This window comes from Camelina sativa, chromosome 2 (assembly GCF_030686135.1).
Source record: "Camelina sativa cultivar CO46 ecotype springtype chromosome 2, ASM3068613v1".
NCBI classification, from domain to species: domain Eukaryota; kingdom Viridiplantae; phylum Streptophyta; class Magnoliopsida; order Brassicales; family Brassicaceae; genus Camelina; species Camelina sativa.
In genome coordinates this window covers 23,037,447-23,052,210 of record NC_141881.1, presented here as the reverse complement: position 1 = coordinate 23,052,210, position 14,764 = coordinate 23,037,447, and the positions used below count along the sequence as shown (strand labels likewise).

The 14,764-nt window shown below is 35.7% G+C and overlaps 2 protein-coding genes and 2 pseudogenes across 3 annotated transcripts; all 4 read left to right on the top strand.

The window, feature by feature from the left end:
• Window positions 1–1,627: 1,627 nt before the first annotated feature.
• On the top strand, window positions 1,628–3,435 carry LOC104729132 (UDP-glycosyltransferase 79B9-like). 2 transcript variants are annotated; one of them, XM_087487861.1, is made up of 2 exons: window positions 1,628–2,595; window positions 2,633–3,435. In XM_087487861.1, exons 1-2 carry the CDS (start codon window positions 1,896–1,898, stop codon window positions 2,653–2,655), a joined length of 723 nt encoding a protein of 240 aa, XP_087343987.1. In that variant the 5' UTR covers window positions 1,628–1,895; the 3' UTR covers window positions 2,656–3,435. The 2 variants fall into 2 exon arrangements, with proteins under 2 accessions (XP_087343987.1, XP_010446327.1); XM_010448025.3 differs by having other exon boundaries at window positions 1,634–3,435.
• A 3,069-nt stretch (window positions 3,436–6,504) lies between these two features.
• LOC104753810 (uncharacterized) lies at window positions 6,505–9,317 on the top strand (annotated as a pseudogene).
• A 121-nt stretch (window positions 9,318–9,438) lies between these two features.
• On the top strand, window positions 9,439–10,852 carry LOC147949069 (uncharacterized). The gene is made up of 3 exons (XM_087477815.1): window positions 9,439–9,732; window positions 9,824–10,252; window positions 10,580–10,852. The coding sequence occupies exons 1-3, from the start codon at window positions 9,631–9,633 to the stop codon at window positions 10,850–10,852; spliced, it is 804 nt and encodes a 267-aa protein (XP_087333941.1). The 5' UTR covers window positions 9,439–9,630.
• A 2,128-nt stretch (window positions 10,853–12,980) lies between these two features.
• LOC104729126 (UDP-glycosyltransferase 79B6 pseudogene) lies at window positions 12,981–14,591 on the top strand (annotated as a pseudogene).
• The last annotated feature ends 173 nt before the right edge of the window (window positions 14,592–14,764 follow it).

Genomic DNA, 14,764 nt, shown 5'->3' with positions numbered 1-14,764 from the left:
AACTTTAATAACATACACAAAACAAGAGAATAATAAAATTGTAAGAACCTGATCAACCGCATGCGTCTTCACCAATTGCTTTCAGAGAAACTTTCTCTTTCTAATTTTTGGTTCTCGACATTGACGGAAAAAAAAAAGTAAAGTTCTTGACATAATTTTTTTCCTTGGGCCGTTTAAAACCCAACAGTAATTTCAGTAATATAAATTACTGAAATGTTTAGAAGAATTGTTCTTAAGAAAAAAAACTCTAAATTATGCTTTTTTTCTTTTTCCAAACTCATTTTTATATTACCTATTTGGCACAAAATTAATTCAAAGCATGCATACTTACATCACTAATTAAGGTTGGACAACTAAAATTCGAAATAAAATTTTGGGAGAAAGAAAACAGGACAAGATTTATTTAATTTTCCAGTGAACCCACAGCTTTTCAGGTTACTTGCGAGCTTACAATGATAAACCAAATAAGTAAATATAATCTATAAATTTTTAGGTATATATTATCTAATCTATAGTATTAAAATCTTATAATAATTTGTAATAGATATGAAATAATTTGTACCAAATGCCCAACTGATATAAGTTTGGGTTATAAAGGTTATACCAAATCTTTTAGTTATGTTTTAATCTGTTGGAATAAAATATAATATTTTAAATCAGTAAATTATTATTTAAACTATAGTTATGAATGAGAAAACATGATATATATGGGATGAGACGAATCTGAGATCTCGAAATAGACATACCACCTTTCTCTTTTTTTTCTGTCTTTACTTATAACAAAAACGAATTTAATTATTCTGTTTGTATAAACTGAACTAAAAACAAATCTATTGCTAAACAGATACAAGTTTGGATTATGAATGTTGATTCCTAAAAAATATGTTTACAAGTATTACCTCACATGTATATAATATAATGCATACAGGATAGTAAACTTAGTTTTTGAAATCAATTCCGCACGTACGTGCGGATTCGAATCTAGAAGACTTACAACAACCATTAGCTTTGCCAAACGTAATTGTAATATGTATGAAGGACTAAGAAAAACTTTATGTTAAAATTGATCCGAAAATTTATCCCCGGAAGCTATTTTACAACTATGCATACTATTTTTTATTATTTTACAATTATGCATAATATTTGTAATACAATATTTTTACAAAAAAACTCTCAACAAACCCACAAAACAAATTTGTAATTAACAACAACATAACAAATTCTTTTAGAAATAAAAAAAACTTATGAAAATATCCCCGCACGTATGTGCGGGTCCGTATCTAGTGAGATTTTAATAAACTTTGACAACGAATAGACTAAATTATTCTCTAAATTAGACGGGAAAAAATGCCTATTACCATCTCACGGCCGACAAAAAAATAATGGATATTTCTATAAACTGTTATACAGTTTTGTCATATATTATTGCTGTTATTAGTTGTGGCCACGGGAGCTCTACTGTCTATTGAGGCACGTGTCATATTATTGCCTTTGACACTGAAACGTTGAAAAACATACAACGCAACTTCTGACACTCGGAACTACCTTTCATTTTCTCATAAATATTGGTGTTCAGTCTTTAGCCGGCCTCACATATTATATCCCGATAACTAGTAAAGGGACCAACGCTTCATCGCACTAAAATTCAAAGACAATTGAAAAAAAAAAAAAGAAAAAAAAAAAAAAAAATCTTGATCAGACTTTTTTTGATATATATATAGGAGTTATCTCAATCGCATAAACTATATAGCAAGAAAAGAAACAGAAAAACAAAAAAAAAAAGTATATCATTTGAAAGTTCAAACGCAACAAAAATTATTCTGGCTCTTTTTGAAATCTTTCTTTTTTGTTTGTTTTTCGGTGTTCTGCTTGTTTCGAAAATTTAGGAAAGAAAAATGGGTGAAAAGTTTCACGCTTTTATGTTCCCGTGGTTCGCTTTTGGTCATATGATTCCGTTCTTGCATCTAGCCAACAAGTTAGCACAGAATGGTCATAAAGTCACTTTCTTGCTGCCTAAGAAAGCTCAAAAACAATTGGAACATCACAATCTGTTCCCAGACAGCATCGTCTTTCACACTCTTACTATTCCTCATGTTGATGGCCTCCCTGCTGGCGCCGAGACCGCGTCGGATGTCCCACTCTCACTGGAGAAGTTTCTGACCGCAGCCATAAATCTCACACGCGATCAGGCCGAAGCAGCCGTTCGTGCTTTGAGACCAGACCTGATATTTTTCGATTTTTCTCATTGGGTTCCGGAAATGGCGAAAGAACATGGAGTCAAGAGTGTGATGTACTTTGTGGCAGGGGCTGTCTCCATGGCTCATTCACTTGTCCCCGGTGGTGAATTTGGAGTACCTCCACCGGGTTATCCTTCATCGAAAGTGTTGTTCCGTGAGCAAGATGCTCATGCCTTATTGTCCTTTTCCATATACTATGAGAGCCTGTATCACCGGTTAACCACAGGTCTTATGAATTGTGATTTCATCTCACTTAGGACTTGCAAAGAAGTTGAAGGTAAATTCTGTGACTATATTGAGAGTCAATACCAGAGAAAGGTTCTTTTGACAGGTCCAATGCATCCAGAGCCAGACAACAGTAAAACACTTGAAGCTAGATGGAGTCACTGGCTGAGTCGGTTCGAACCGGGATCGGTAATATATTGTGCATTGGGAAGTCAAATCAGTCTTGAGAAGGATCAATTCCAAGAACTCTGTTTAGGAATGGAGCTCACTGGTTTACCATTTCTTGTAGCGGTCAGGCCACCAAAAGGTGCAAAGACAATACAAGAAGCGTTACCGGAAGGGTTCGAGGAAAGAGTGAAGAATCGTGGAGTAGTCTGGGGAGAATGGGTGCAGCAACCATTGATATTGGCTCATCCATCAATAGGCTGCTTTGTGAGTCATTGTGGTTTAGGGTCAATGTGGGAGGCTCTAGTGAGTGATTGCCAAATAGTCTTGCTTCCATACTTGTCTGATCAAGTTCTCAACACGAGGTTGATGTCTGAGGAACTCGAGGTTTCGGTGGAAGTGCAAAGAGAAAAAACAGGATGGTTCTCCAAGGAGAGCTTAAGTGTTGCAATCACCTCGGTCATGGACAAAGATAGTGAGGTGGGGAATCGAGTGAGGAGGAACCACGCCAGAATAAAGGAGATTTTGGTTAGTCCTGGATTACTAATCGGTTACATTGATGAATTTATCGAAACTTTGCAGAATCTAGTCAACGATCCAAATCTCGAATGAACTAATTTCATCATAAAGCAAGTACGTAGCAGGTGTCACAAATAAGGAAATAAGAAACGACGCCATGATGTCGTTGTTAGTGTTTTGTCTTTTTTCTCAAAGTTGTAATAATAGATGATCATTTACCACACAAAAAAAAGTTGTAATATATAAAAGATTTTTCTTTAGTCAAAGTTTGTCTTTTTCTATAGAAAAAGCAAGAATGCGAGTTTACTTTCATGACCAAGATATGCTAGTGCCAAAACATAATTTCTAGTAACAATCCTCTAGTAAATCTTGGAACAAGTTTTTAAAATGAAAAAAATGGATAAGTCTCTATAAATAAACTAAACAGCTTATTTCTATTTTTCCAGTACAAAAGTTCAAACATTATGAACTTATGATACAAGTGCAACTATGGTCCTGTTTGTTTGACCATTTGTGTGATTCATTCAAATGATCCATTCAAAAGCTTCATCCAAATGAGTCATTTGAATGTCAAATGACTCAACAAACAAAAATAAAAAAGGTTCATTTGAATGATGCATTTTAATGGAGATATGTTTGTTTGCTTCATTTACATTCTCATCTAAATGGATTTGATTAGAATAATGACTAAAATACCCATGTTTTGATCTAACAATTTTTTAATCTTAATTTTAACCATATTAATTTTAAATATTGATCTAAAGTATATATTCATATATTTTCATTCAAAACCAAACAAAAATATGATTTTACGTTTTTGGCGGGAAAAGTGATTTTGTGTATTGTTTTTTTTGCGGAAAAAGTGAATTTACGTTATTGCCGGGAAAATGTGAATTTACGTTTTTGGCGGGAAAATGTGATTTTGTGTGTTTGGCGGGAAATTGTGAATTTACGTTTTTGGCGGGAAAAGGTGAATTTACGGTTTTGCCGGGAAAATGTGATTTTACGTTTTTGGCGGGAAAATATGATTTTGCGTCTTTGGCGGGAAATTGTGAATTTACGTTTTTGGCGGGAAAATATGATTTTGCGTTTTTGGCGGGAAATTGTGAATTTACGTTTTTGGCGGGAAAATGAGATTTTACGTTTTTTGGCCGGAAAATGTGATTTTATGTTTTTGACGGGAAAATGTGATATTGTAGGTTTAGCGGAAAAATTAGTTTATGCATTTTTGGCGGGAAAATGTGATTTCAGGTTTTTTGGCGGGAAAATATGATTTTATGTTTTTGGCGGGAAAATGTGATTTTACGTTTTTGGCGAGAAAATGTGATTTTGTGTTTTTTTTTGCGGAAAAGTGAATTTTTTTTTGTTGGCAAATTTTTTTGACTTTATGATTTTGGTGGAAAAACGTGATTTTAGTTTCAGCGGGAAATTTATCATGTGTTTTTGACATTTTGTAAGAATTGTAAAAATATTATTTATAATTTTGTAGATAAATAGATTTTTTGTATAATAAGGATACATTTGTAATTTGTTATTTTTGGATGAAGCATCTCCATCCAAATGGTTCAACTAGAATCATTCAAATGAGTTTCAAATTTTTGCCTAAAATTTTAAAACTCATTCAAATGATCCATGTGAATGATTTTGGATAATGTTATTTTCTTGACACAAACGAACAACATTTGGATGGACCATTAAGATGGTCCATCCAAATGAACAAACGAACAGGGCTTATGTCGATTGTCAATTCCATTTGAACCCCAGTGTCAGAGTGTGTGATATATATCATTCACTAGAAAACCTACTCACTCTCGACAAGGATCAACTTTAAGAACTCTGTATAGGGACGGAGCTTACAGGTTTAACCTCTGTTGTACGATTGTATCGGTAATTACTTAAGGGTTGAAAGAGCAGGTAAAGGTGGATTAGGTCTGCTTTGTGAACCATTGATATGTGCTCATCCATCAATAGGCCTGCTTTGTTAATCGTAGTCATGAACATGTTCAACAGTTATACCAATATGGTGATAAATTGAATTTTAAAATCTTGAACGAAAGTTATCAACTTTCTCATGAACAAGATTGAGAGAGATAAAACAGAATCTCGGAAAAGATAATGTCTTCGTTAAGTGAGATATAAATTTAGATTAAATACAAGTGAAACTAAACCACTATGCTAACCAAACTATACAAGAGATTAAACCAATATAAACCGACTATATACTCTACACTACAAAAAAATATATACATTGATAGCACCTCGTAATAGCACGATTTTTAAAATTGCTATCGAAGTTGAGTTTATAATTTGGTTACCATACGATAGCATTGTATAAACGCTATAATAGCTTTTTTTTAAAACGGGAACTAAAATCACTTATTCCACCAAACACTTAGTAAATTTTGCCAAAAAATAAAAAAAACTAAACACTTTATCGCACTCTCTCTCCTTCACTTTACCCCTTTTCTCTTTTGGTTGCTGAAACCCTAAAATCTCGAGAGGCAATTCCGTTATTAAACTCGCCGTTGCCGCCCTCTGAAGCACCGCCGGACTTAATCTCGGTTGAAGGTTGGTATGTTCGAGTCTCTCTCCTGCACTTCACCCAGTTACCCGTAAATCTCTTACACATACCAATTGGTTCGCCAATCGCCGTCGCCGTCACCGCCCTCTGAAGTACCGCCGGAGTTAAGTTCTGGATTTGAGCTCCACTCGAAGGTTATTTTCTTCCTCATATGATTGTTTTATATAAGTTTTGACTTTTGGACATGCAATAGATTTGTTCAACTGATTCAGAGCACATTATTATCCGATTAGTTATGAAATTGATTCACAGTTATGAAATTGGAACAATGCACAGTTATTTTTCGACATGCAATAGATTTGTTCAATTGTATTAGAGCTCATTAGTATCCGATTAGTTATGTATCCAATTAGTCTCTTCGATTTTGTTTAAGTATCCGATTTTGTTATATATCCAATTGAAACTTATACTCTTTCTCTAATTATGTTTTGCAAGTGTTGCTAAGTGTACATCTTGGAACTGAACAAGCTTTTATTAATCTCCATTCACAGGACAGGTTAGTAGCTTCTTTCTTTCCGTCTCTTATGTGTATTGAACAATCTTGCTAAGTGTATATCTTGTTTTTTTTTTTTTTTTTTTTTCTGTTTGGTTGTTTATAAATATTGTTTTCTGTTTGTGATTGCTATTGATTTAATATATGTGATATAGTTGTCTAAATACTGTTTTTGTGTTTGTGATTACTATTGATTTAATATATGCGATATATGTGTTTGTGATTGTGATTCATGTCTAAGATTCTGTCAATAAATCATATATGTTGTTTATGTAGTAAGGTTAGATCATATAATGGTGGACAAGGATTGGGTGCATCTTTGCAGGTATATCATTACATAAATTATACAGGTTAGGGTAGCTTAAGTAGGGGTTTAGAGAGTTTACCTTTTTTTTTCTCTTCAATTATGCAATGAAGAGCTGATCCAGCTTACGAGAGAGGGGCTTCAAATTTTGTACGAATTGTGGCTGCTGATTTGGGAGATGGTGATATGATTATATGTCCTTGCATTGACTGTCGTAACATTGATCGTCATTCAGCCAGTGTTGTAGTTGACCATCTTGTTACAAGGGGTATGGATGAGGCTTATAAGTGGCGGTCAGATTGGTATCATCATGGAGAGTTAAATTCTGGGATTGAAGGTGACAATAAGGTCAGTCAGTTGAATGATGAGATATATGGGTTATATCAAGCTGCTGAGTTCATGGATGATGACTTTGTTAGAAATGCTGAACTCGGTGAGATTGCAGAGTGTGAGGACAAGAAAGAAGATGAGTTTCTTGCAAAGCTTGCAGATGTTGTAACACCCTTATATCCAAGTTATGTAAATCATAGTAAACTCTTGGCAATTGTGTCCCTATTCAGACTTAAGACACAAAATGGCTGGTCTGACAAGAGTTTCAATGATCTTCTGGAGACATTGCCAAAAATGTTACCAGAGGACAATGTGATACACACATCACTATATGAGGTGAAGAAATTTCTTAAGTCATTTGATATGGGCTACCAGAAGATTCATGCATGTGTTAATGATTGCTGCTTATTCAGAAAGAAGTACAAGAAGCTCGATAATTCTCCTAAATGCAAGGCTTCTAGATGGAAGACGAACATGGTTACTGGTGAAGTAAAGAAAGGTGTTCCACAGAAAGTGTTACGCTACTTTCCCATAGTCCCACGGCTAAAGATAATGTTTAGGTCCAAAGAGATGGCTAAATACTTAAGGTGGCATCAAACTAACAAGAGCAATGATGGTAAACTCCGCCACCCTGTGGATTCAGTAACATGGGATCAGATGAATGCCAAATATCCTTCCTTTGTAGCTGAAGAAAGGAATGTGCGGCTTGGTCTTTCCACAGATGGATTTAATCCATTCAACATGAAGAACAACAACTACAGTTGCTGGCCTGTTTTGCTAGTAAACTACAATTTGCCACCTGACTTATGCATGAAGAAGGAGAACATCATGCTTACATTGTTGGTACCTGGACCACAACAGCCTAGTAATAGCATTGATGTATACTTAGAGCCGCTCATAGAGGATCTTAACCATGTCTGGAACAATGGAGAGACAACATATGATGCATTCAGTAAATCAACTTTTAATCTGAAAGCAATGCTGCTTTGGACGATTAGTGACTTTCCGGCTTATGAGAATCTTGCAGGCTGCAAAGTAAAGGGTTAGATGGCCTGTCCATTATGTCGAAAAAATACAAACAGTTTGTGGTTGAAGTTCAGCTGAAAACATGTCTATATGTGCCATCGAAAGAGACTGCCACCAAAGCATAGTTTCAGATTAAAGAAGTTGTGGTTTGATGGAAAAACTGAACATGGGAGAAAAGGAAGGATATTGTCTGGGCAAGAAATTTCTCAAAACCTGAAAATTTTCAAAAATGACTTCGGAAATTGGAAACGATCTGCGCGCAAGAGGAAAAAGACTGAGTGTACTAGTATGGAGTCTGATAAAGAGGAGTTATCAAGTAAGTCAGAAGAGGATGAAGAAAATGATGTAAATGTAGATGAGGGAGAGTTATCAAGATGGAAGAAAATGTCTATATTTTTCAAGTTACCGTATTGGGAGGTATAATTTTATTTTCAAATTTTATAGTTATTTTTCATTAAACTTTGTGTAACCTTATAGTTATTTATTGTATTTGTTCTGTGTATTTCTTAGGATCTTCCTCTGAGGCATAACTTAGATGTAATGCATGTAGAAAGGAATGTGGCTGCAAGTATTCTCTCTACTTTGTTACATTGTGGGAAATCAAAGGATGGTCTAAATACCCGTAAAGATTTGGAGTATCTTGGTATTAGGAAGGATTTGCACCCTAGGACTCAAGGGAAAAGAACATATCTACCTGCAGCTCCTTGGTCTTTATCGAAGAAAGAGAAAAAAATATTATGTACTCGTCTTGTTGATTTCAAAGGACCATATGGCTACTGTTCAAACATAGCGAGAGGCATATCTTTAGACGACTGCAAAGTAACATGTCTAAAATCACACGACTATCACGTGTTAATGCAGCAACTCCTTCCGATTGCACTTAAAGGTTTGTTGCCAAAAGGTCCTAGGCTAGCAATTGCACGCTTATGTGCATTCTACAACCACTTGTGTCAGCGAGTAATTGATAGAGAGAAGATTTTGGTAATGGAAGCTGAGATTGTTGAAACGATAAGCATGTTTGAAAGTTTTTTTCTGCCAAGTTTCTTCGATATCATGGTGCACTTGACGGTTCATCTAGGAAGGGAAGCTCGGTTAGGTGGACCAGTCCATTTTAGATGGACGTACCCTTTTGAGAGGTATAAATTGTCCCTTTTTTGCTATTGTTAATATTTTCATTTTGTTCATTTCTAACCTATAAGTCTTCAAACATTTCACAGGTACATGAAAGTTCTCAAAGACTTTGTGAGAAATCCTGCGAGACCAGAGGGGTGTATTGCTGAGTGTTATCTAGCCGAAGAATGCATTCAGTTTTGTAGTGAATTCTTAAAAAAGTCTACAAACGTACTGGAAAAGCTAGATAGAAACACTGACTATGATAATAGTTCTATTCTAGAGGGTCGTCCTATATCCGCTGGAACTTCCATAACTCTTTCATAAATGGATAAGAAAATAGCTCATCTTGCTGCAAGGGTAAGTGATTAATAATCCATTATATTGATTTCTTTATAACTATACACTCTGATTTTGTTTTTAATAATCTAAGTTTGCGTAGAGTGTGAACAAAAAATCACAACCAAAGTGTATTTTGATTGACTGGGCTGGTGATGCTGCGAATGTTGTTGAGGGACGTATTATATCGACAGATCCAGATGATGTTTTGAATGGGATTCGATTAGGTCCTTTAGATTATAAAGTATTGGTTGACACTGCCACTGTACCCGAAGCATTCCTTTGGAGACCTGCTAGTGAAATGTTCACGATTGAAGAATCTGTTGGGCACATGATTGCATGGCCTGCCACGAAGTGTGTTAGTCTAGAACAGGGGGACCACGAAGAAGATATGGCACCACTTGTAAAGTTTCTATCTTGTTTATTAATTAATAAGTTTGTACAGATTATAGATCATCTAGAATACTTAAGTGATTTATTAATGTTTTTTACAGGGCACAAGAACCAATTCTACAAACAAATACAAACTACTTGATATGTCTGACGATGATGTAGTTGTTGTTGAAGGCCGTTGGAACACACAAGATAAAAAAGCTTTGGTGAATGGACTTCCACTCGGACCAAAGGGTGTAAAAGTTTTTGTTGATGTGGTACACGAACCCAACACATTTATTTGGAGGCCTACAAAAGATGTGATATACATAGAGGACTGTTTACTATCTTTTGTAGCATGGCCTGTCACCAAAGTTGTCTTTGAAAACAACCTAGATGCAACAGGTCAGTTATCTCCTACTCAAAATTCTGCATCTAAATCGCATAAGACACAAACCTCAGCATCATGCGAGAAATCTCCAAGAACAGTTCCAAAATCTAATGCAATGGAAACTCAAACAGTTGCACAGTCACCTCTTCGAAGATCTCCGGTAACTTATATTTATATGTTCAGGACCGGTCCTAAGATTACCTAGGCCTAAAGCATTTATTATACAAGGTATTTTATAAAATATATTAACAAAAACTGCTGTTTCGAGGCATCGGACCCACGACCTGGGGTATATTTTCGTACAACAGAACCAACTTAGCTAGGAACTTGTTTCATTAATCAACCCAAATTTTTTATATATATTATGCGGCCTAAAGCACATGCTTTGGCTGCTTTAGGGGTGGGCCGGGCCTGTATATGTTCTTAGAAGTTAATTATGGTTATGTCTCATTCTTGTAGTAATTGGTTGATATTGTCAAATTGTCAGCGAAAAATTGGAGCTATCAAGGAAAATCAGAAGTATAAGTTAAAGGATATTAGCGGAAGGAAGCGGGTTGTTTCTGAAGGACGGGTGCATTCAACTGATCCAGAGCAAAAGGTACATTGTTTTCGCTTGGGTCCTAACGTTGTGCGAGTTTGGATAGATATAGTCAAGGTAGATGACGCAGCGGTTTGGAGGCCATCAGATGAGATTGAGTATATGAGAGATGCACTTGGTTCATCTATTGCATGGCCAATTGATCAGTTGGTCATCTATTGACTGTTGTAAACTGATGCTTGTGCTTTTGGTAAGTATTATTTACTGTGATGCTTGTGCTTTTAGTATTTCATGTGCAAAACTGATATAAGACAATGTCCATTATTGCAGTGGATGAAGCAACTTTGGTCCAGCTAGTTTAAGACTAGTCTTATGTATTTTGGATTTGGAATGTTTTATGTTTTGCATTTTGGATTTGGAATTGTGATTCGGAATGTTTTGGAATTGTGTTTGAGATGTTATTCATAATGATTTTGAGATGTTATATAAATGGTTTCTTTCTCTGAAATTACAGATTATATATATTACATATGATAGCAGGTTCTATTTTTAAAGATAGCACTAAGTCATCTATATAATAGCAAGAGAAAAATCTTATATGCAACTATAATAGCAAAAAAAAAAAGACGTTATAATATACATCATAGCGAATAAATTTAGTTATGTAATAAGGTAATACAACACGAAAAAGAGTTATGAAAACATAAATTACGGCAAAAAATATTTGCTATTGTACAGTGATATATCATAGCACCCAATTTGAGTTGTTAGAAAAAATTGAAAATTTTCATAAATTGTTATGAAAAAATAAATAACAGCATTCAAATATTGCTACGAAAAAACTAAATTAAAACATTTAACTAACGCTATCGTATATGAACTTATTATAACTTAGAAAAATAACTCTATCTTAGATGGGATATCTACCATAGCTGCCGATATCATAGTATTTATGAAATCGCTATCTATTACATATGATAGCATATTTTCCGAACTAACAATGTACGTCTTTCTTGTAGTGCTAATAAAAGTTGAATCTAGTGAATGACAGCTAAATAGTGTTTATTCCACATTTGGGTGAAAAAATATTTAACACTAGATTGATGAGCAAGGAACTCGAGGTCTCGGTGGAGGTGAAAAGAGAGGAAACAGGGGATTGTTTTCGAAGGAGAGTTTGAGCGGTTCGATTAGGTCTGTGATAGATAAAGACAGTGAGCTTGGCAACCTAGTGAAGAGAAACCAAGCCAAACGGAAAGAGTCTCTAGTTAGTATTGGGCTAATGAATGGTTATGTCAATAAGTCTTGAAGAGAAAGAACATGAATAAAACACTTTTTAAAGAAACTTGGTTTGCATGGACATTTGAAGCTCTACTCTCTCAATCTCAAATTTCAGTTTCTAAGCTAATTAATTCTACACTCTATATATTTCCGCATACCTAAACCAAATATGTATAATTTCACATGGTCGTTTCTCACTTGCATGGTTATGTATTTCTCACTGGCATTGTTGATATTGGTTATGTATTTCCGCATATCTAAACCCACGTAATACACTAATACCGAAGCATGTGCTTGCGGCCGGGAAACGTATATGTATTTTATCAGCCCTTTAACTACTGTAAATGTCAACAAAAATGTTCCTGACATATCGTGGTCGACCCTTTACACCACCAGTTATATCAAAAAATAAATTCTTTGGTCCACTAAAAGTTGGTCTTAATATTGTTTTGGGCTTCTGGCCCCAATATATATATTGTGGAACGGCTCTGATCACAGAACACATATCAAAGCATAGATTGATGATAACGAAATGTGCTTCTTTGTATAACAGATAGAACCTCCAACTATATGTTTCACTAATGAGTAAACATATAAATCTTTCCACGGAATTAGTTCCACCATTAATCAAACTTAACGAAACAATTGTTAAATTTATCTCTACACACTGCGCACAAGGAAGGATACATTCGATAAAGCTAGAAGTCAGTTATGTAAGTAACTAAACTACGAGGAGATTTTAATAAACCTTGACAACGACTTTTTAGTAAAATGCTAAATGTAGACGGGAAAAATGCATATTTCCATCTCACGGCCGACAAAAAAGAAATAGATATTTCTTTAAACTGTTATACAATTTTCTCATATATTATTGCTGTTATTAGTTGTGGCCACGGGGAGCTCTATTGTCTATTGAGGCACGTTTCACATATTATTGCCTTTGACACTGAAACGTTGAAAAAGATACAACGCTACTTCTGACACTCGGAGCTACCTTTCATTTAATTTTCTCATAAATTTATTGGTGTTTTCTCTTTAGCCTCACACTAAAATTGAAAAAAAAAAAAAAAAAAAAATTTCATTATTGTATCTCTCTCTTTGAAGGCTTAAAATTTTTTGGTTTTCCAATTATCACATTTCGATAACTCGGAAGAGGAAAGGTAGAAAAGAAATAGAAATGGAGCCAAAGTTTCATGCTTTCATGTTCCCTTGGTTCGCATTTGGTCATATGATTCCCTTTCTGCATCTTGCTAACAAACTAGCTGAGAAAGGTCATAGGATTACATTCTTGCTGCCCAAGAAAGCTCAGAAGCAACTTGAACATCTCAATCTGTTCCCAGACAACATCGTCTTTCACCCTCTTACTGTCTCTCCTGTCGATGGTCTCCCTGTTGGTGCTGAGACAACCTCGGATATCCAGACCTCGTTATCAAGTTCATTGGCCTCGGCTATGGATCGGACACGTGATCAGGTCGAAGATGCAGTTCGTGTTGGGAAACCGGATATGATATTTTTCGATTTTGCTCAGTGGGTTACTGAAATTGCTAAAAATAATGGAGCAAAGAGTGTGTATTTCATAGCATTTTCTGCGGCATCTGCATCTACCTTACTTGTCCCTGGTCTTCGACCAGATAACTTAGATGTTCTTCCACCAGGATATCCTTCTTCGAAGGTGTTGCTTCGCGGACAAGAAACTAATGCCATGTCATTCCTCTTTTATCCGTTTGGAGAGGGACATACGATTTACGCACGTAACACAGAGGGACTTACAAACTGCGATGTCATTTTGATAAGGACATGCCTAGAAGTAGAAGAGAAATTTTGCGATTTATTGGGGAGCCAATTTCAGAGAAAAGTTCTCTTGACAGGTCCAATCCTCCCTGAACCGGACAAGATCATAGCACTAGAAGATTGATGGATATTTGGCTGAACAGGTTTGAACCTGGCTCAGTGGTGTTTTGTGCTCTAGGAAGCCAAATCATTTTGGAGAAGGATCAATTTCAAGAACTCTGCTTAGGAATGGAGCTGACAGGTTTACCATTTCTTGTAGCGGTAAAGCCACCAAGAGGATCATCGACAATCCAAGAAGGGCTACCAGAAGGGTTTGAGGAGCGGGTGAAGGGGCGTGGAGTGGTATGGGGAGGATGGGTGCAGCAACCGTTGATATTAGCTCACCCATCGGTAGGCTGCTTTGTGAACCATTGCGGGTTTGGATCAATGTGGGAGTCTCTGGTGAGTGATTGCCAAATAGTATTGCTTCCATATTTGCCTGATCAAATCCTCAACACAAGATTGTTGACTGAGGAACTAGAGCTCTCAGTGGAAGTGGAAAGAGAAGCAGGATTGTTCACAAAAGAAAGCTTGAGCGTTGCGGTCAGATCAGTGATGGACAAAGACAGCAAGCTCGGGAACCGGGTGAGGAAGAACCACGCAAAGTGGAAGGAGACTTTGCTTCGTCATGGACTAATGAGTGGTTATGTCAATAAGTTAGTAGAAGCACTGGAGAAACTAGTCCAAAATATAAATCTTGAATGAAAAACTTTGTAACCAAATAAAAAAAGAGTAGCTATGATCAGTAAGACCGTAAGAACGTAGACCACCAAGTACTTTAATTTGTTCGTTTCTGTCTATGTTCTGCTTAAGTTTCACTTACTATATCAAATATAACTTGATTTTGAACTCATCTTGATACGTTATAATTATTTAATAATAAAGAGATGAAAATTAAGTAGATAGCCTTACGCCCTTACCCTTACAAATAAGAAAAATACTAAACAAACCTTGGGGAGTAATGTTGAGTTTTTGCATAGCCGTACTTAGCTTTGATGGCATCAAAACTTTTTAAACCCTTAAACT